Source organism: Gambusia affinis, linkage group LG03, assembly GCF_019740435.1.
Source record: "Gambusia affinis linkage group LG03, SWU_Gaff_1.0, whole genome shotgun sequence".
Classification (NCBI taxonomy): Eukaryota; Metazoa; Chordata; class Actinopteri; order Cyprinodontiformes; family Poeciliidae; genus Gambusia; species Gambusia affinis.
Window position 1 is genome coordinate 18,374,550 of NC_057870.1, and position 22,882 is coordinate 18,397,431.

General features: G+C 39.7%; 2 protein-coding genes across 4 annotated transcripts; both read left to right on the top strand.

The window, feature by feature from the left end:
- The first annotated feature begins 1,946 nt into the window (after positions 1–1,946).
- On the top strand, positions 1,947–12,693 carry lzts3b (leucine zipper, putative tumor suppressor family member 3b). 2 transcript variants are annotated; one of them, XM_044110577.1, is made up of 6 exons: positions 1,947–2,612; positions 2,705–2,875; positions 3,950–4,078; positions 4,917–5,108; positions 6,044–6,274; positions 7,837–12,693. In XM_044110577.1, exons 1-6 carry the CDS (start codon positions 2,145–2,147, stop codon positions 9,079–9,081), a joined length of 2,436 nt encoding a protein of 811 aa, XP_043966512.1. In that variant the 5' UTR covers positions 1,947–2,144; the 3' UTR covers positions 9,082–12,693. The 2 variants fall into 2 exon arrangements, with proteins under 2 accessions (XP_043966512.1, XP_043966513.1); XM_044110578.1 differs by having other exon boundaries at positions 1,949–2,612; positions 2,708–2,875.
- Positions 12,694–13,768: 1,075 nt separating this feature from the next.
- Positions 13,769–20,326, top strand: ubox5 (U-box domain containing 5). 2 transcript variants are annotated; one of them, XM_044110580.1, is made up of 7 exons: positions 13,769–14,030; positions 14,972–15,035; positions 15,606–15,707; positions 17,066–17,787; positions 17,923–18,539; positions 19,466–19,633; positions 20,027–20,326. In XM_044110580.1, the coding sequence occupies exons 2-7, from the start codon at positions 14,982–14,984 to the stop codon at positions 20,254–20,256; spliced, it is 1,893 nt and encodes a 630-aa protein (XP_043966515.1). In that variant the 5' UTR covers positions 13,769–14,030; positions 14,972–14,981; the 3' UTR covers positions 20,257–20,326. The 2 variants fall into 2 exon arrangements, with proteins under 2 accessions (XP_043966515.1, XP_043966514.1); XM_044110579.1 differs by having other exon boundaries at positions 13,770–14,005.
- The last annotated feature ends 2,556 nt before the right edge of the window (positions 20,327–22,882 follow it).

Below are 22,882 nucleotides of genomic sequence, written 5' to 3' on the forward strand. Positions count from 1 at the left end.
ATTCAGTCTCCTCAACACACAGTCCTGAATGTTCAGCTCAGTTAACAGGAAAAAACAGCCCCTGTTTTCTGATTGCATCAAAAGTCAAACTGGGTGTCCTGCTCGTTACTCACTTTACGTTCCAATCAACGGATCTATCTTTTTTTTTTTTTTTTTTTTTTTAAGAAAGTTGATACTGGATGTGGACACATGTTTGAGGAGTGGAGGAAAAACTGAAAAACAAAAAATATTTCACAGAAAAACAAGACAAGTATAATGTAATCAGAAATATTTATTCCAAATAAATCTGAAGAGATGATCAGTCTTTTCCCTGTTTCAGACATCTGATTCTTGTTTTACTCTGTTTGAGTCTCAACTCACCTTAGACCGAAGGAAACGTCAGGGAGCATGACTGACCAATCACAGGCAGACTTTGGAAATGCCAGGACTACATCAGGCTCAAAAGGGGGAAAATGGGTTTAATATTTTTTCAACCCCATTTTTAAAGTTGAGAGATCAACATCTAAATATTTCCTCATCTTGTTCATGTCTGTTCCTGGGAACACGCTTCATAGAATAATGGCAGAAATTTCTAATTTATTCTGAAAAGAAACACAATAAACTATATCAATGTGCATAAATAAATAACTCTTTATCTCTTAAATAGAAAGTCCTTAGAACAGCCAGAAGACAACGGGAAAACGGGAAAATACATCACTTACTATTATTTTTTGTATTCCGTGATATACCGTAATTAAAGCTATTCTATAGACTTTCTCTATTGTGTAAAAGATCCATTATATTATTGTAAAAGTAATAAAAAACATACATTTTTTACATACTTAAGCTAGTCAGCTATTGCTTACACTTATGTGAAAAATCTAAGATATAACACACTAAGCAAGCATAGATAACAATATGAGCAAAGATAACTTTAAACTGATTCTCTGTTAGAATAATTACTAATAATGGCATCAATACACATTCTTTAACTTTATGACACCAGTTATTAGAGTTATAGACATAACACCAAAACTCTAACGTTCTGTGCAGAAGTTTTCATGCACTCATCACGGGCATGGATGTCATATTAATTTTGGGTTTTTGCAGCCATCCAACATAATTTTGGTTGGATATGCGACCGCTGCTTTTGGCACAAATGGCAGAATTGGCTGATTTCCTGTCTCATAATCTGCAAGTTTTCTGTAACGTTCAGGTCAGGGTGTTGGGACAACCTTTCTGGAATCTTGATGTAAATCTTTCTAAACCACTTTGGTGTGTTTGAGAGCATTGTTGTGTTAAAACGTCCAAATTTCTCCTATTTGACTCAAACCCTCAGGTGAAGCGAAATGAGTCATAATGTTCCTGAACAACCCAGGAATCAACAAGGCTCAAGGGTAAACAATGTAGTAAGATTCACATCACTATTTATTAAAACATTAACTAAAGAGGAACCTGCTTCAAAATCAACACCTTTGGACACAACTGTTGACCATGGTGGTGGCAGAATCATGCTAAGGGTCGGTTTCCCTGGCAGTAGTACTGTGGATTGGATATATGATATAGATAAATGAAGAGGCAGGACTACTGCAACTATAAATTCCTTAAATTGTCCGCATATTAAAAGCTAGATGGTTGAAAGCTGGATGCAGTTCATTGTTCCCAAAATGATCCAAAACACAGATCAAAACTGGTCCAGAAATGAATAAAATATTAAGTGAAAACTCTTTGACTCTGTTTAAAAGCTGAATTTGAGCAACAAAAACAATTACAAAGAGCCCTTCTGGTTCTGTGAAGAAGAGTGCCAGAATTTTCCAGAAACATCAAAAATGATGTGGGTTTTCCCACAACTCACTAACCAAAACTTAGCAGGGATGTGTGTATCTATCTGAGAATTCATGTAGGATTTCATGGACTGAATTGTGTTGATTAGAGAAAATCCACAAAAACTTCCACCTGTGCACTTGGTTCTTGTTTTTACAATTAACTGACTGGCCCTGATATTTCATGAAAAATCCCAAATCAATATGACATTCATGCTGATGATGATGGGTGTATCTAAACTGTTGTAAACCACTTTACACACATTGCATAATTTAGCAGTGAAATGACTCCAGTATTTATCTATTTCATTTTGAATCCTTCCTATTTCTACTCCACAGGCGATGCAGAGCACCTCCGGCCTCGTCCGTCCCTCCGCCTTCAAGCCGGTGGTTCCCAAAAGCTTTCACTCCATGCAGAACCTGGTGGGCCAGGCGGGAGGGGCCGGGGGCGAGGGAAAGACTGATGCCAGGGGCGAGGGGTTCAGTGAGGGCAGAGTAGGCAGGAGAGGCAGAGACACAGTGGGAGGGGATGGAGGAGAGGTGCCAGAGGCCCTTCTCCTGGACCAAGACAGTCCAGTTAGGGTCAGCAGGAGTGATGGAGGGGGAAATGGTACTGAGGTAGTTCAGGGAGGGATGTCAGATTCAGGGAGAAACTCCCTGACTAGTCTGCCCACCTACACAGGCTCGGCGTCTGGCTGTGGGCCCCCAGCGGTCTTAGGGCCCCTCAGTGCTTCTACCAGCCACATTAACAGGTTGGGCATGGCGGGGGCAGCTGCAGGTCTGGACAAACTGGACAAACCTGGCTACCAGGTAAGACTGTCCTCTGACTTATTTTGATGCTCAATTCTCCCTGCAGCTAATATTTTGTTGAAGCGTGACCGTCATGTTGTGGTTCTGTCCAGCAGAACGGGCTGAGTGCCTCAGACAGCGGTCGGTCCTCCTCGGGGAAGAGCTCCTCGTCCTATCAGAGGCTGAGCCACCTGAGTGACGCTCCAGCACCTCTGCGACCCTCCCCCTCGTCTGATGACATCATCCAGGACCTCGAGGACCGACTGTGGGAGAAAGAGCAAGAGGTGAGAGGACGTTTAGAAATGCCCTGCTTAGTATTTATTCCAAAATTTCCACAATTTACATCAAAAGATGTGCACCATGATGCAAATATTATCAAATCTAAGAAAATTCCTCTGAAAATGATCTTTAAATTTATGAACAAAGATCACTTTTAAAGTTTTCAAAACAATATGTAACGTTAGAGGCAAAATTCAAAGAGGAAAGAGTTGAACCAAGCATTTTTTACAGGACCCTAAATATGATTTGATGTCTAAGAATTTCAGAAATTAAAATCTGTGTGTGTTGCTTTTACAAAATTATGTTTTTTACATATTTGTTAAAACTGTCATCATGTTATCAGTGGAAGACAAAAAATCTGTGAAAACATTAAGCTCCACACTTCCTCGCTGTATTTCTTTAGCCATCTGCAGAAATGCACCATTCCTGGTCAGAAACAACCAATCAGAGTCAGGAGGACGGTGTTAGCACCATCAATCAATCTTGTGTATGTGCTGTTTAATGTGCTAGCCGTGGAGAAACAACTTGCTTTCTCCGAAAAGCTGTTTTTCCACAGCTAGTGCTAACGATGCTAATTAGCCTGAGCATTCATGACAGGCTCTGCTGTCGAGAAGAAGCTGTAGTGTAGCAGAGAGCAAGAGGGCGAGTGTGAGCAGTGCATACACAAGCATGACTGACAACGCTGAAATCCTCCTCCTGCCTCTGATTGGTTGTTTCTGACTAATTTGTGTATTTCTGCAGTTAGCACTGGGAGAAAGTAGACGAGCTCGATTTTTTCACAGATCTGTCTCACATTATACTGTCACAACATAGTAACAGCTTCAACAAATATGTAAAAAAAAAAAAAAATTCTTTAAGGTGCATACAACAGCTTTAAGATTATTTGTTTTATTTTTATTATAACCCAGCATATTCATTAAAAGCCTTACTGAGAACTACATAGCAAAGAGTTGGCTAACTGTGAGAAAAAAAACAGGATGATAACAGATTCCTAGAACTTAATTGTTATCAAAGGTGTTGTTCTTATTCTGTATATATTTAGTTGTCAGGCCCGATCCGTGTCCATCTCGTTCCTCCAGGTCCAGCACATGCGCAGGAACCTGGACCAGAGTGAGGCGGCCATCATTCAGGTGTTTGAGGAGAAGCAGCGTGTTTGGGAGCGACAGATGGACGAGCTGAGACAGAACTACGCTTCACGTCTGCAGCAGGTAACCTCAGTTATATAAAACAGCTTTCTGCGGTAACCTGTGCTGCCACCACCACCTCTCTCAGTGTTGACAGTACGTTAGGGTGATGTCAAATGTTTGTTTTCTTCCATATAATATTTTGCATACGAACCAAAAGTTCAATTTTGGTCTGATCTGAGCAGTTCACCTTCTTTCACATTTACTTTGTCCCCTGAATTGATTCTGATAAACTGCAGACGGGACATCTAACAATCTTTCCATCCGTCTTTCATAAAAAGTAGATATGTGGAGTGCACAGATGTCACGTCAACAGACTGCCAAGTTCTTGTGGGCCTTTTGGCTGCTTTTCTCAATTAAAGCTTTCAAAATTTTCTTTATTGGTCAAGATTATGTTCACAAATAAGAAATATGACTTGAAATATGACCTTATAAACAACCTATGTTTATAAGGTGTAAATATGCAAACTGTAGAGGAAATAAAATAGGGATAAAAGAAAAACCTATAAATGCATTTTTTTTTATATCAAGAAAAGGAAAATAATATTATTTCCTTGCTTGGTGGGACAGATTAGATAGCCAGCTCTCTGTGGGTTTCCATTGGTTCCACACTCTTAATTTTTAGCGGACAGATTGAGCAGTACTGTGCCCTGGCTATAAATGCAGCTCACACTTTTGTTAATTTTATATGCAAAACATTCAAGACACAGCCTTTTCCTGCCATTTCACAACTATGCACTGCTTTATCTTTCGAATAAACCACAGCAAAGCTTGTAGTTGTAAAACAACAGAATGTCAAAACGTTTACAGGGTGTGAATATATTTTACAAGCTGTAAATAGTACATTCACGTTCTCCTGTAGGTTACCCGCCGGGCTCAGCGTTCCCAGACCGCCCTGCAGGCCCAGATCACTCGTCTGTCTCAGGACAAGAGGAGGCTCCAGGAGGAGATGGCGGCCCTGTTGGCTCAGAGAGAGGAGCTGGAGAGAAAGTGCCTGGACTACAGGAAAGAACAGGCTGACATCCTGCCGCGTCTGGAGGAGACAAAGTGGGAGGTGAGACATGAGATGTTCCACTTGACCAGTCTGGTAAAATGACTGCAGGCCTTTATGTAGGTAGGATTTAAAGGTGAGACATTGTGCAGCTTCATACATTTGGTTTGATAATCAAGCAAAGCAGTGAACCGAAATCCTACTTATCCTAAAAGAAGACATCTAAAATAGTTTAAATAATGTAAAAGTTCTGCTGGATAAATTGATTGTTGAGAAATTTCAGGTAGAATATCGTGACCTGAATCCATCATGTAACCAGTTTAATTGCATTTAAAATGGAAAAAGTTGTTTAAATGTTTATCAATTTAACACCTAGTGGCTAAAATTATGCTTGTAGTTCAAAATGAACATGAAATCATGATTTAAAAGCTATAAGATGCATTTTTATATTCTGTCTTCGCCTGAAACAAAATACTATACACAATCTATTTATAGTACTCTTTTTCTGAATAAAATATCAAATAAGAGTCAATGTCCCTGTTTTCTCCTTCCTTCAATTGAAGCATGCAGAATCGTTATTATATACATGACGCAGGATCTTTATAAACTCATCTTTCGGAATAAAAGTCCAGTACAATCCTAATTTTTAAAAGAAAAAGCTGATCAGAGCTCACCTCTTTCTGACAAATACACTAGATTATATATAGGTTACTAAGTCACAGATCTTTAGCTGTACGTTAGAGAAATTATTCAAAAAATGCATCAACACCAAGTCATTATGAGAGAAAAACAGTCTTATTGCGAAGAAATACTTTAACAGAGTTGTGTCCATGTTTTGGTACATAATTCTTCTAAATGACTTTCTGACAACCCATTTTCAGCATACCACGCAGTAAATAATGTATGTTAAAGTGTTTTTTTTTACATCTTTTCCACAGTTGCCAATAACAGTAGATGAAGCTAAACTATATACAACTCACGCATTGTTCCTGTGGCAGGTTTGTCAGAAAGCAGGAGAGATTTCCCTGCTGAAGCAGCAGCTCAGAGAGAGTCAGGCTGAAGTGACCCAGCGGGCCGGAGAGATGGTGGCCTTGAGGGGCCAGCTGAAGGAGCTCAACGCGCAGCTGAGGGAGCGGGAGGAGGTCATGCTGGGTCTGAAGGACTCCTACAGCACAAAGTGTCTGGAACTGGAGAAGTGTGAAGGCGAGCTGAGGAGGACACTTTCTGAGGTGGGTTTTTAAAGCAAACTTCACTGTTATATTGAGAAAAAAAAATCACGTACTTTATCAGTCCATCAATGTTGCTTGTACAAAACTTGGTATAAATTGACCTTAAAACATAGAAAACGAGTTCCGTTTTTAATTAAAATCTTCCATTCTCACTAATTGGGTTACAAATTAAAAGCATACATATAATTCTGTTTTGACAAATATTTATTATTTTTTCTGTTAATGCAAATCAATGAAATGTCAAAGGTAAGGAGTTTGTTGGTAGAAAATCAGTATAATTGAGAAAATGTTTGTGCAATTTTTTTCAGTAGTTTTACACAGAGTGACCCTATTTATGAAATATTCATGAAAATGACTGCAAACTATATCCATCCTGGAGGGGCTTGGGGCAGTGGCCCCTGACCTTGGTCTTTGGGGATGTCATGCCTGAAATCATGGCACGCAATTAAAGCATCAGAGTTAAATGTTTTGAAGCAATGACACATCTAAATGTTGTAGGATCACTTCCTAAGGATCAGGGTTGGGAATCCCTGCTTTTAGCCATGGGCTCAGTGTTGTTTCTTCCAAGCACCTCCCTTTTTGGTGTCCCTCTCCATTCACAAAATCAAAGAATGTAGCGCTGTTAGTGAAGGTGTCACCTGTTTAATTGTTACAATCAAACAATTATACCTCCTACAAACAAATGGAAATCCAGTAAATCCACTAAAAAATGGACTGGAGTAAAACGCTGCGACGCACTCTCACCTAAACTGCTTCCTCTTATGTCAGTGCACCTGTTCACCACTAGGGGGCGTCAATTCCTTACTGATCACTCAGTAAATTCAGAACAAAACTCATTCAGGGCTTGACTGACAAACTTTTTATTTCGTGTTGGTGCCTTCATCATCTGATGGCATCCTGGAAAACTTCACATGTTGCCAATATATCAAAACTGCCACTTCACTTGTCATATAAGCATGCAGAAAAAGTCACTCATTTAAATTTGTTTCCTCCAAAATAAATAAATAGAAAATTCAAGAATATGTAAAAAAAAATGTATCATTGTGATGATTAGTTTTTTACCTGCTCTCTTAACCATTCAGTATTATCAGACTCTAGCAAAAATTTGTTGTCAGACTTGGGTTTGTAAAAAGTGTTGATTAAACAAGTCACAAGCGAGTTTAAAATACTAATTTTGGTTCAAACTCTAGCCAGAGCAACAACAGGACGGTTCAATGTAAATGATATCCATCAGTTAGAATAGGCTAGTCAAAGTCCAGGCCAAAATGTAAGGTATAATGTAAGAAAAAGATAGAAAATTTATGCTTTTGGTCTTTATCCATCGTGTCTGGCTGAGTCTGGGATATTTTTGCAAAGAAAATAATGAGTACATTTTTTTAACTGTGTATAACTGGTAGAGACATTCACCATAAGATTTACAGCTTTCAATGCAGCAAAGGGTGGATGAATGATTCAGAAAGGATGACAAAAAGCACACCACACTTTTTGTCTGTAACTATAAATTAAGTCTAAAAGTTACAATGCTCTGTTTACATAAGAGTTTGCATGTCTTTTTCCCACAGGTGTCCATCCTGAGAGAGAAGCTGGGTGTGTTTGAGGCGGAGGTGCTAAGTTTAAAGCGTGCTTTGAGTGAAGCGAGCAGAGGGGCAGAAGTGATTGTGAGCCCAAACCTAGCTGCAGCAGGGTTGCTGCCACCGTGGGGAGCTGTCCACTGCCCTCGAAACCCAACTGAGCCTTCCACCAACTCGCTCACCCCCACATCCGACACCCTGCTCAGCCTGCAGAGCGATGAAGCTAAAGCCCAAAGGCAGGAAGCTCAGAGACAGGAGAGGCAGCAGCGTGAAGAAGCTCAGTGGCGCGATGTGCAGCACCGACAAGATACCCATATGCAACAGGACATCCAAATGGGTCAGAACCCGCAGATCAGACCGGAGGCCCAGATCCGCCAGGAAGCCCAGCTCCGGCAGGAGGCTCACCTTCGCCACGAGGCCCAAATCCGACAAGAAGTACAGCTGCGTCAGGAGGCCCAGCTCCGCCATGAGGCTCAAATGCGACAAGAGGCCCAGCTCCGTCACGACTCCCAACTCTGCCAGGACATGCAGCTGCGTCAGGAAGCCCATCAGCCACAGAGGGCGCAGGAGGGTCACTGGGATGAAGCCGGGGAGCTGCGCAGGCAGCTTGAGCAGCTGCAGGGTGTACTGCGCTTGGAGAGGCAGCAGCGGGAAAGACAGGCCCTCAACTTTGATCAGGAAAGGCACACCTGGCAGGACGAGAAGGAACGGGTTTTGAAGTATCAGGCACAACTGCAGCTCAGCTATGTGGAAACTCTACAGAAAAACCAAGCTTTGGAAAAGCGCATGAGCCAGTTGGGAACCAAGCAAACCACGGTCTCCACCACTACTGTTACCACTATCACCACCACTTCCCCCACCTCCTCCAACTCTTCACCTCCACCACCAGCCATGTCGCCATTGTCTCCTCAGCAACTCCCTTCCTTCTCTGGTCCTTCTTCTCTTTCTGGCCCTTCTTCTCTTTCTGGTCCTTCTTCTCTTTCTGGTCCCCCTTCCCACTCTGGACCTCCATTTCTCTCTGGTCCACCTTCCCTTTCTGGTCCACCTTCCCTTTCTGGTCCTCCTTCCCTCTCTGGTCCTCCTTCCATCTCTGTTCCTTCCTCCCTCTCTGGACCCATCGCCCTCACTCTCTCTCCTCCCTGTGAAGACCAAAAGGGCCCCCCATCGCTCCACCAGCTCGCTCCTCCATGGGCCGGACAGTCGCGCCTGGAGAGGATAGAGTCTACAGAGATATAGACACAGATTCATGATGCTAATGCTCTTTTTTTTTCTACACTCACAGTGGTGAGGCCTCTTACACAAAACCCATATCAGCATACAGTAGAAAACAAGGTCTAAAACAATCACTTTTTTCAAAGCAACAAACCTATCAGGAACAAACATCATATCAACAGGAAACTGAACTACATTCTGCATTATCGCTGAATTTTTAACCTCCTAAGAGGCCTTTAGTGTTGCACATGGATACATCTTACATTATCAGAAATATGTGCCATGTGGTTGGATGGCAAAAAAAAATGGAAAACCATGAAAAAAAATGTAAATTACAGACCTAATACATGCAACATTTAATTCCCACGCCAGAAAAGGAACAAGACAATCAGGGATATTGTCGGAAATGATTAACAAGAATATATTGTGCTGTTTATTCATTGTAAGTCTATGTCACTGGTTATGTAAAAGTAGAATTAGTGGTCAGAGTGTGTGACGTCAACTTACATTTTGGCCAGAGAGCGCCTTACCCCATTCTTCCCAGCAAGTGTAAGAGAGAAAATTAGTGCTGGGAACTGAAAAAGAAGAAGAAGAAGAAGAAGAAAAAAAAATAGAGAGCGTGGTTATTTATTTTCAGTGCTTTAACTGTAATATCGGCACACCAGCTGCGCAAGACTATTATACGGGGCTGGACTGTTTTCTTTTTTAATCTCAGCAGATGTTGACCTCTGAAGTCTCACACACATACACGAACATACACTGTACAGGGTCCAATACATGGCCCGTTTAAACACTAAGACCAAGAGAATTTATATTTTCTACAAATTGAATTTAAATACGATTGCTTAGCAGATAATCAGCCCAAACTGAGTATAGATGACATTTTTAAGCATAAGAGAACTCCATCAGCTCTCACTTTAGATTCTCGGCAGTGACCAAAAACGAAGGTCACAGGAGCACGTTTCCACCTGAACTCCTTCACTGAACTGCAAGAACGTGAATGTACGCACACAGTTTGAATTTGAATAATATTATGATAATTGTGTCTCTGTGCATTCACTGCCAAGAAACCAGCCAGTCAGTCAGGCAGGCAGTCGGTATCCCCAAAGGGAAAAATGTTTATAGAATGTATGATATACTTGCAGAAAGATATACCTATTATAGTTGTAGATTGTAAATGTGTGCGTGTGAGGAGGTATGAAAGAGAGTGTGTGCATGTGTGTATACTTATGAAAAGCTTCAGCTGATGAGATTGAAGACAGAGGGACTAGTGGCAATACAAACTAAGAAATATGAAGGGAAAAGATGCGATGCATATTTAAAAATATTGAGACACGTAAAATGGAAATAAAAACACATTGCAATGCTTTGCAAATCTCTTATAAGTGGATAAAATGAGCAATCTTGTGATCTCCTGGAATGCCACTGAGACAGGGGGCATCTGGGTTTCCCTACTGGGTCTGTTACCACAGCAGCTACAATAAGTGGAATACCACCAATGGTTGGACGATAAACCCATATTTTATTCACTATGGAACATATAACACATATTAAATGTGGAAACTAATATACTGCACTATTTGTTCAATACTGTTTAATAATAATCAATACAAAAAAAGAAAGTATGGAGACCAGTTGCTAAAGTTTTTGGAGGACAGCGCTATCCCATTCTTGTCCGATGCAGGATAGTTCAATAGTCGTGGGTCGCCACGCAAGCAAATTCAGCCCCTGTTGAAAACATTTGCTGCTGTGAACCTGTGTATACTCACTTTATTGGTTGCTGCAGCTTTGCAACAAATCTGTCTTAAGATGATTTGAGGTTTGCTCCTCTCATACAGAAAGCAGCCATAAAAAGATGGGTACACTGTGAACATGGTCAGGAACAATACTCAGGTAGGCGGTGTTTAAACAATCTCTAGTTCAATCTAAGGGGCCTGTAATGTGCAAAAAAAAAAAAGTAATTTTATTTCAATTTACTTCTGAGAGATTCAACATTAAAATCACACTGCTGCAAATGGCAGTCAAGAGTTTCTTATCTGGAAGGTAGACCATCCAGATGCTGGTCAGGATAGGACAGAGCAGGGGATAAATAGACAGGAACTTTGGCTACAGACATACAGGCACTTCTCCCATCTGCTGATGTGAAGGAGACTGAACCCAATTGGTGAGTCTATATACTCTTCCCTTTCTATCATCACAAGATATGGTTTAGGACAGAAAAAACAAGATCTTGAGTAAAAATGGCCAAAATGGGCTTCTGCTCTAATCTCGCCTTAAGTTGTAGAGTGAAGAGTTCATATTACAGCAGCTGCTCTTCAACACTGAGAGAAGTCAATTGAAATGGTTTGGGAATCTTCTCAAGGTGCTTCCAAGGAGCATCCCTATGAAGGCTTTCATGGTACGCCCGTTTGGGTGAAGACTCTTATGATGGCCGAGCATTGGCTTGAGGAACCTATATATGTTTTCCTTCTGGGAAAGCCTTGGGATCCACCTGAATGAGCTGGAGAGTGTTGCTGGAAAGAAGGTGTCTGCATGTCCAACTGTTACCCCAATGGCCCAATATCAGATAAAAGGAAGAGAATGGAGGGATGGAAACTGTGGTACATTATCTTAGTTTGTTCATTTGGTATGTTTACTATATTATCTTCCAGTGAATAAACTATGAGTGTAGGGCGGGGGTCTCCGACTTCATTCCTCAAGGGCCGGTGTCCTGCAATTTTTAGATCTGCTTCAACACACCTGGCTCCAATATGAGCTCATTAGCAGAGCTAAACTGAATGATAGTGACACAATTTCACAATTTAATTCAGGTGTGTAGGACAAGGGACACATCTAAAAGTTACAAGACTCTGGTCCTCGAGGAGTGCAGTTTGAGACCACTAATTTAGAAGATTTGCAAATCATTGCATTGCGCTTTTATTTGCATTTAACACAATGGTACAGCTTTTTAAAATTTTGGTTGTATAAACAAAAGGTAGATAAAAGCTTGTGAGACTAAAATTTTACATTGAGGGTGTGTGCATATCTAGAAAACTCTTACTTTCTTCTGTATAATTTGCATAGACAATAGCAAAGAAGGAGGAAGTTTTAAAAAAAATATATAAAAAGTGGAAAATTTGCCTTTTTAAAGGAGAGCATTCAGGCTACCTGCACTATGTAGTGTCCTACACATGAGTTACGATGTACAGTAGAGTCAGATGTGAATATCACGGCTTTTATAACTGTTGTTTATGCCAGCATTAAAAAAATGTTGCTCAAGAATATTAACTTATCTCTAAGGTATTACATAGTATTATCATCTTTATTACTGTTATTATATTATGGTGAATTGAAGGATGAAAAAATACGTGCCATTTTAGCTTTCCTTTCTGTGTTTGTTTTTTTTTTAACTGTGTAGCTAGCCAGTTGGCTGCCCATAATGGTGCAATCATAGCAAACTTGTCCAAAAAACAAAAAAAACAATGTTCCTTTTGTTGTAGGTGATGTAGTTACAGTATTGCATTGTTTAGAGAGAAAAATGCTTCTTGTTTCAAATTTTTATTGTTTGCATTTATGTTAGTAGTACTGCTCTGGCTTGATTAAAACCATTCATTTGTTAAGATTCAGCAGAACTAATAAAGATATGTGAATTATTCAGCCGCTTTTGTCCATGAGTTAGTCTTTTTAATGCTCTAGAAAACACTAGATTCAATTCTGGAAAGAAAAATGTTGACGGTGGGCAACATTTACTGTCAAAAGTCACATGTGCCTTTTATACTTTGGACTTGTTTGGAACCAGATTGTCTTTTAGCCTTAATAATTTCTTGTGCCCTATTAGAAGTAAGAAGAAAAATCCTCAACATGGTTTCTTAGATATTAATCTCATCATTAAAGACAATAAATTGAATGATCTGAGATAATATTATTATTATCTGGGATAATAATAATAAAAGCACTTCTGCTTTCCATCTGAATCTCAGTTATTTTAGGACCAAGTTGACATTCAGTTTTAGCTATAACATATAGTGGGGCGGGGGGGAATATTGAAAATGTTTTTATTGTCTTGTATGGCAGAATGAATTCTCTATTAAATCAGTCTTGAAAAGGAGATGTAAATAAATGTGGAGCAGTATTATCACCATAGGTCCAAACAAAGACCAGAGTAAAGTTCCATGTATATAGTAGCCATTTAACTGAGGGTATCTCCTCTCATTTCCACAGACCCCACACATCCTGGACACTGTGGATTTTTATATTCAGGTCCGTGTCACAGAGGGCTATTTCCAAAATGCAGCCGCCAAGATAGTTTCTTTCCCCAGACTATCTGCCGTATCAACACTTAACAGTCGACCTTGCATATTTGCACTAATTCAACCTTGTGGAAAAAAACACTGTATGTATACATAATAACAAGAAAGAAATACAATTGTTTTTTATTTTGTCCTTTTCATATATTTATATATTTTTTAAAATTGTATCAAGGTCAAACAAGTCAAATTTCTTGGTTGTGTGCACAAACTTGAAGAATAAAGCTGACTGTGAACATTTTTGCAAAAAGTCGCTCCTCAAATCAGTCAGAATTAGAAAATACTGGCTGGTACATTATTGGTCAGTGTTTTTAGAAATGACAATTAACTAACTGAAAACAACAGCGGTTATAGAACGAACAGCCATAAAACATGTTAGCTGGAAGGACATGTACAGTAAACTGTACAGAGACGATTTCTTCATTGGACTTTGAAACAGAGTTTGAACAAGAACAAACAAGACCCAGAACTGATGTCAACCAGAAAAAACTGAAAAGGAGTCAGCGCTAATATAAATAAATAAATTTGGGGGGAAAAAAAAGAAACACAAATATGACCCTCCTCGGCTTCCTTAGACATACCGGTTGTTGTGTTTGTAGTACTCGATTGTTGCTAGCTGCTTCCAAAAAATATCCAGAGGAGGAATATTAAGAACCGAGCAGGCAAGTATTCGCGCGACCAAGCAGAGTGCGTTTTACTATTTTTATTTCCCTACATATTAATTTGGTTATTGATATCGTCAGTTCGTTCCAGCTTTGGCATTTTCAGATACATTTGTTAGCTGCTGCTGCTAGCTGCTGTGTGAAGTATGGCTGTAATGGATCTATGTCAAATAAATACAGTTATATGTATATATTAATGAGTTAGGCGTTAGTTTTCTTATTAGATACTGTGAAATGTTTCAGTGGCATGCTACTTACCGTCTCCGGTATGATTCATGAACACTGTCGTACTTTGTGCAGCAGTTTTCTACTGTAATCATTAAAAATAATATAAAACATCCTTTAGTGCCACCATTAGACCACAATTTCTCTGTCTTACACAGTCAGAGAAATTGTTTTGATCCCTCTTTGTCCCTATCTAGCTATCGATCTATCTATCTATCTATCTATCTATGAAAAACTTTTAAAAAGCTTTAGAAAGCCACAGAGTTCTCACATGATGAGGATGCGCATCCACCCAGATAAATAAATATCAATTACCTTTTTTTATGATTAATACACGGATACTTCAATTTCTGGTGGTATTAAATTGAGCATTTTCTGCTTCTGGAATAATGTTGGCTGCAAAAACTAACCTAAGACTAACCTTTGCTACAGCTGCAAACCTTATGGTGAAAACAGCAGAATAAGTCAAAAATTTTCTTTTCAGTTGCTGTATTTGAATCATTGACGCAGTCTTGCTTTCTTAAAACTGCCTTTTAATTTGGTGATGAGACATAGATAGTGGATATAAATTGATCAGTTTGTTCAGTTTTTCAAGTTATGAAAGGACACATAAATAAAAGATTGAAAACACAAATTAGTTTTTGAATCCCTGAGTTCATCACTTTCCCTTGGCCTTAAGTTACCTGTACCTTACAGAAAGCATTGCATTGTTTACTCTTTAATCACTTTGTGTCTTGGCAGGTTGCAGAATATGGTTGTGAACCTCTGTCTGCCTCACTTTTCAACAACGGCTCATTGCAACAAGGTGTGACATGTTTTAAAGCCTTTTCACACAACTGTAAAACCCTCAAGCTGTTTTCTTACATCCCGTCTGGTTTCGCAACATTGATAATAATTTTACTACAATGAAGTGACAGGAATCGACAGCAGTTCTAGCTCTCTCACAAATGAGACCGATACTAGATTTTTCTTTTTTTTTTGTAGCTTACTCTTTCAAGTTCACAATGAAACTCAGACGAGACGGGTTTTTTTGTTGTTTTTTTTTCTGGAGGGATGTGAAGGAAGGCTTTGTGAAAATAAAAGAGCATGGTACAACGTGATGTGTGGGAGAATAAATCTCAAATGTCCTTGTCCTTTTTATTCCTTTTCTGTAATCTATCATGGCTGCCTTTTCTCAGCACTCAGGATGTATAATATGTACCTTTTATTATAGAAAATTACATATTTCCCTCTTTTTCTGCTGCCTCCTCCTCTTTTTGTGTCACAGAAACAGTTGTCCATGGGTGCCATTGCCATTTGTAAGGATAAAAAAGATGCATAGACATGCTGTTTAAGGCTTTTATTGATGTGCATATCTTTTATGTTATATCTTTAGCTCTGTGCAGATGGATATGATGTTACAAACATTGTGTCAGCAGACCCTTCACTACGGAAACAAGGCTTCAAGTTGGAATACTTCCTACGTCCACCCTTGCATGTAAGACTGCGTGTTATTGTGGAATAAATCTCTCTTTTTTTTAACCTTTTCTTTGTTTCATTTAGTCATCCAACACTTCAGACATTTTCTATTTCATTCTATAGCCTCTAAATCTTTTGTGCTTTTATTTTATTTAACCTTTAATTCATCAGGAAAATCCCGCTGACATTAAGGGACCCTTTTGAAAAACAATCCTGGTCAAGAGGTTACAGAACATTTACAGCAAAAACCAAAAAAAAAAGTTAACTCCGTCATGAATAAATTAATTAAAACATTTACAGACAGATGAAATCAGTAAGAACAGCCTTAAAAGCGTTTAGTGAGAACACCTCCTTTACATTCATGTATTTTTGCAACTGGTTCCAAGAAGACAGGGCAGAAAACTGAAAAGATTTCTTTCCAAGTTCAGTTCTGACGTTAGGCACCAAAAATGAAAATCTCTGATGTGTGGTTGTGTCAACGCTTTTCTCAGGGAAACACGCCGGGGTTCCGCCGCTGCCCGCCTGTTCCTGGTCCGGTCTCAATGATGGTCATTTATGACCAGGTGAAAGCTCAGGCACTGAGCCATGAAATAGACGCCAAGGGTGCTACTGCAGCTGTCAATGCTCTGCAAGAGGAGGTTGAAGGGTGCCGTCTGGATCCCTGCAGGCTTTTAATCTAAAAGTATTTTTTAGACCAAGAAAAAACAGGGGGACTAGATCTGAGAGATCTGAATGTGTTGGTAAAGTCTATCCCTTTCCACATGTTGAGCATCAGGGATGTGAGGGATCGGGTGTACTCTTTACAGGGCCTCTGGCCACCTGTGGGGGTACGGTACCATTCCACCAGCCGTGTTAGAGTCATGGATGGGGTCAGTCTCCAGGCTATTTGTGCAGCCGCCTCCCGGTCATCCCCAAATACCTTTGTTGGGTTCTACAGGTTAAACCTGGCCGTGTGTCACTTGTTGTAAGGGATACTATTGCAGTATTCATCTTTGTCTCAGTAAGGTGGGCGTGCCTTTATGTTATATTTTCTTCTTCTGTGTGTGTGAATCCTCAGGACTCTGGCAGACAGGAGGGATAAAATGGAACAAAAGTGACGATTGTAATTACGGTTGTATAAATCCTGTTTGAAAGATTGTGTTTTGTGAGAATGTTAAGGGACTGAGTTACTGTTGTCATGTGACTATGTAGACTCACATCGTGATTAGTCAGATTAATTTGATTAATCCAACTAATGGTTTCAATTCTACTTAAAAGTATGTATTGCTATCAGATATGACAACTTGCAATGATTTTTTTTCTATCAGTTTCTGATGATTACTTCTGTGCTGATATAATGCTGATCTCTGGATCTATTTTTCCATTTATCCCTTTAAGGTGACATTGAAGTTTGGCTTCCCAGTGGAGCTCAGCCGGGTGGATGTGGAGCTGTGGCCCTGGGGAATGGACCGGGGCCAAGCCTGCAAAAGACTGGAGATCAGCACAAGTTCAGATATCAGTGCTCTGTCCCGTCCTGGGCAGATTCATCAACAGGAGCAGAGTGAAAACCAGGCAAAGGACCAGACCATAAAGAACAGGCAGAAGCATCGACTTGTTTCTAGTCGGTCTCTGCAGAGTAATGGCAATCAGTGGAGTATTCAGGCCCAACAGAGGGAGGAAGTCGCTCAAGACGGGCCTCCACAGACAGACTTCCAATCTCAGTCGAGCTCTGAATCAGACTTCAAGCAGGTTGCTCGTTGTGAACTCACAGAAGAAACCCAAGTTTCATTCAGTCATTCAAACTTTCGTCCCCGAGCTCCGTTCCTCTCTGCTCCTCCTCCACCGCCGGCAAGCAGTCGGCAGGTGAAGCTGTGGAGCCGGGGGCTGCACTCGCTGAGCGCCGTGACGCAGCTTCGTGTCACTGTACCATGCGGCGGTGCTGCGTCTTCTCTGGGGCTGAAGGCTCTGGCTGTGTGGGGGCAGCCTGCTCGCTGCTGCCCCGCTGAGGAGGTGGAGAGGATTCAAAGAATCCAGGAGGCAAATGAAAGGCAGGTGGAGCGCCCTGTTTTAGTCTCTCCTCCTGTCAGCCAAACAACACACACCTTCCGGAACAGCCTAAGGTACAGAACATTTCGAGTAATGTTTATTTTAATTTACGAGAACATCTGATTTTATGATGACTCAGAGTCTGAATGAAACCATTTGATTGCAAAACAGTGTTTGATTTATTTTGGCTTTCTTTTTGCCTCGGACAGTTTTTCCATCCCAGACGAATTCCTGGATCCTCTAACACAGGAAGTAATGGCTCTCCCTATGCTGCTTCCCAGTGGAATGTCAGTGGACGCCTCCACTCTGGAGGAGTGCCAGAGGAGGGAAGCCGCTTGGGGTCGACCGCCAAACGACCCCTTCACCGGCGTCCCCTTCACCTCCACCTGCCAGCCCCTCCCCAACCCCCTCCTCAAAAGCCGCATTGACCACTTCCTGTTGCAGAAAGGGATGGTGAGGAGGGACGGGACGGTGGGAGGACAAAACCAGGGACAGAATCCACAAGCATCGAGACTCGTAACCTCCTGTGTTCAGGGTCGCTCTCAGGCTTCTCCAAGTTTTACTAAGACCTCAATAAACAGTAACTCTACCCATTCCACAGATGAAAACACAGATACAAGCCAAACCTCTGCTCACATGGCAGTGGATAATGAATCAGGACCATCATCAAATAGCAGGACTGATATATCTAATATCAAGCCACTCTCTACGGACAGTAAATCAGAGACGAACAGAAGAAAGAAACGTGAGATTTCAGTAGAAGCTTCAACCCTTGGAAAACAACAGCCTTCTGAAAGCAAAAAAATAAGAAACAATTCAGGTTTAGGTGAGTATTGGGTATGAAAGGTTATTTTCTTGAAGCTACATCTTTTTTAAAAATACAGGCAGCATCACACACCTTGATTTGTCTTAAAACGTCTGACGTTCCAACATCATTTTTTGAAAAAAAAAAAAATTAAATTCATATAGAATAGTAAGTTAGACTTTGTCACGCTCAATATTTAATATAGCTGTAGAAATTAACTTGGTTATTTACACTTCTGACATCTATGTGCACAGTTTATATACTGTATTCATACTTAAATGCTTGCAATCTTCAGGAGCTCTGTGGGCATTTTCATTTATTGCTTAAATCCACAGAGACAAGGATATACTTTTATCAGTTTATGTTGCAAGTGTTAGAACCACAACAATTAGCAAATCTCACCAGTAGGATGTGTTCAATGTAACGTCCTTACTAGATTTCAGTGCCTTCAGCTACTACAGCTATGACAAATTGGGGCTGAAGTTTCATATTATCAAACTTTTCATACATTTTAAGCTTCTATTAGAGTATGTACCGATGTTACACCTCTACTATCATATTCAAATATTGTAAAAAAAAAAAAAAAAAATTGTAAGTCCTTTAAACTGTGGTGTACAGCACTCTGAATAGTGTGAACTATATTTGAATTTTGGGGGTGCAAATAAGTTTTGTTATTACAAACATCCTTAAGTAATTTTATTAGGTCATAACATTAAATTAGGTATCATTTTCTAATTTTCAATAATTTATTGTACTTAATTGCCTTATTGCATCACACTTCTAATTGGAGTTGTAAATCAGAACAAGGATGCGTCATAAATGTGGTTTCCATTCTGTGCTCACCGGGCTTTGTAATTGTGAACACTCATTTCCCAAACGAATCTTCACAGTTTTTGTGTTTTATTTGTTCGTTTATGTTTTGTTTCTCACGCTCCGCTCGTTTTCAGAGCTTAGCTCCAGTTCCCACGAGCGGCTGCTCTCAGCCAGCCTGGACGAGGCCCTGCTCTCTGCCCTGCAGGGACGACCCTCCTTTACTTCAAACTTGCTCCACCAAGCAGAAAGCACATCTCAGTCGACTGTGTGCCAAAGTTCAGACTTTGCGAGCTCAACCACAGGTACAATCTGTTCTCTCTGGCTCGCTGCAGGTATTGCACCATATCCTTGTAGTTTCCAAGAACCTTAAAACCGTAGGACTGAACGGTGTTGATCTTCAATCTTTATGGTGAGAAGTTCATTTACAGACATGTAAAAAAAAATGTCTACCGGCTGGGAAGCAGCCAGATTCACCTGTAAATACCATCTGTACAAAATATACCTTAAAGATTTTTATTAACAAGGATATGGTGTAGAGGTTTGAAGTTATTGTATATTTTTTTCCAATCCACAAAGAGTCAAAAAATAATGAATACAGACTGAAATGTTTAAGAAATGTAAGGTTTAAAATGTTAAAAGACTTGTTTATGCATCAGTCCACCTTTTTTTCTCTCTTTCCTGTATTTTCTGTCCAGATGGGAAGGTGTGCTCTGACTGTTCCCGTTCAGTCTCAGTGTACTCAACATCATCATCGTCATCATCATCATCATCGATCTACCGGCTGGGATGTGGCCACTTGCTGTGTCGTGGCTGTGTGCAGAAAGACTCAAAATCACCAAACGCGACCAATAAATCCGGCTGTATTTTCTGTCCAACCTGCCTGAGTCGTACTCCGCGCAATAACATTTTACGTGTACATTACTGACAGCAAAAGACTTATTAGCAACAGTTAATTTGTTTCTAATTTAATAAATGAATAAATATATTTGTTGTGATTTAATGTCCAGGGCTGTTTCAGTAGCATTGTTGCTCATTTCGTGCTTTAAAGCTCAGTCGGGTTTGTTGTTTAGATCCATGAAGTTACTTAATCTGCTGATATCATCCTGTTATCCTCCACTGAAGGAAAGAACATCTCTGAGCACACGGACCTTTTCATTGAGAGTACAGACAAATACACATATACAGAAATTCCTGTCCTCTTCCACCCACGCTGCCTTTTTCTTGGACTTTAATAGAAGTGAAGTTGCAGCCTTGGTGCTGTCATCTGTGTTCCGAGGGAGGAGACACGGCAGTGCAGAGGATGAGCGAAGAAGGAGGGGCAGCCACGTTTGAGAGCTTGATAACGAGAGAGATTTGAGAGGGAATAGAGTCGATCCAAGGCTGGGTGGTCATTATGAATGAACTAAAAGGGGTCACGATCAGCTAATCATCTGGACTTGTGATGTTTTACTCACCTTGTACTCATGTCTGGCCCCCTGTCTCAGTCTGTTTACTAAAAGTGAAAGCAGAGAATCATTTCATGTTAAAAACACAGAACGCTTCAGAGCATCAGAGTGATCAACACGGCCAATGTTGCTTAAAACATGGGATACCATCCCACAGCAGTGTGTGACCATCCTGGTACCCAGCATAAGAAGGAGATCCAAGGCAACTGTTAAATTGTTTAAATAACTTGGTTCTTTAAAGACCAATAATCCAGCAAACAACATTAAACTAGAGTCAATAGGAGATTCAGCTGTTTGGCATCGATGGAGAAGACTTCCAAGTTCTTCACAGCCAAAGGAATTGTTAACAAAAAAAATGCATTTTTCTTCTGATTTTGAATAATTTTAATGGGAATAGAGGCTTTCTAGTAATATATGATTTATTTCTATTATTAGAAAGAAATAATTGACTAAACAGAAATGTTCTTACTTTTAAAGTTCTCAGTTAATTTAATCCTGTCTGGATACTTTAAAAAAGGTATTGTTTTTTTTGTTTGTTTTTTTAAAAAAAGTATTGCTTTAAAAAATGGGGAAGGTTATACAATCCCTACGACCTAGAATTTTTTTCCCCCAAATCAACAGTAAAAGCTCAAAAGTAAATTGTCTCTTATACTCATGAGTGAATGTAAAGCTCTGACGGCCACAGCTTTTTAAAATTAGAGTTGTGTAACGGTAAAGCAAGAATCTTTTAAATGTGTATTATAAGTCCTCCAAATAGTCCTCCAAGAAGCCATGCTTCTCTGTTCATTTAATGTGTGATTAATGTGAAAGAAGGCTACTAGTGTGACAAAAAGTCTGTACAGACAATAAAACCCAAACTTTATACATACACATTCTCTGAAAATACTGCATATAAATAGATGTTAAAAGTAGTATAAGATGTTAGTCTGGTGAATAGTGTATTTTTATATTGGCTCTGAAATACTGGCCACACCTGCATTTCGAAATTATAACATTTAAATTTATTATAATTTTTTTTTTAAAATTTTGCTGTATTTTTTTATATTTCCATGTTGTCACACAGAAAATGTGTGTGCATCTTTCAAAATTATGTTTTTTGCTAACTCGCTAAGCTGTAGAGCACAAAAGAGTTGAAGTCAGCGGTTCTATATTTATTTATTTGTTGCTGCTCATAGTCATAAACAGCATCATTTCTGTGTTGGTTTCCCTGACAACATTAAGCCTAACCAAGGTCGTGATCCTGTATCCGCTCTGTCTAACTGGAATCAGTGGTTCTGCATGTGCAATGAAGACATCAGCCTACAAGAAGTACAAGAAGTCCCTAAAAATAAAAAGGCTGAATTAGACCCACTGGGTCGCTTTTATTCTGTCAAGGTGACTTTATATTTAGCTCAATTTTTATTAATCAGTTAAACTGTTATGTTTCTGTTATGAGCTAAGACAAGATTTAAATAAACCATGTAGTTTACAGTCATAAAGTGCAAAAAGCCACATAAATATATCATAAGCAATAGTTTTATTTTTTCAAAGCAGACGGTAATCTGAAAATCACACTTGACAACGAAAAAGCTTCATGTGTGTCTATATTTTTGATGATTAGTTATAATTTGGATCTCTGGGATGGCCATGTGCACAAGTGGACTGTTTTCTTGGTTAAACCTGTTTTTGTTTTTTTACATGAATGTCGTATGTAGCTACTTACTAACACTAAAAAGGGTGAAGAGAGCACTTTTACTAAAAATGTTGGTGAGATAGAGTTCCTGATAGCTTAAGCAGAGGTGAACAGGCAGACAACTTACTGACAGCTACAGCAGTATTTAATCAGCATAAAGTTTAAGGAAATGATTCTTTTAACCGTTTTTTTTTCTTTGTAGTGTTCAGTGTTAGAACAAAGTGTCTGTTTATATCCACAGATTATGTGAAATCAATGAGTAACTACTCCCGCTTATATTCTCACTCGTTTAGCATCATCTTGAGGTCGTTCTTAAAGCTAAACAGTAAATTTAGTGGGAAACTGCAGAGTTTGGGTGTCGCTGTAGAAAATGTCCTCAGAATAATGTGATGTATTGAAGTGTAGCTGAACTCTCACTATCAGAACCATTTGTG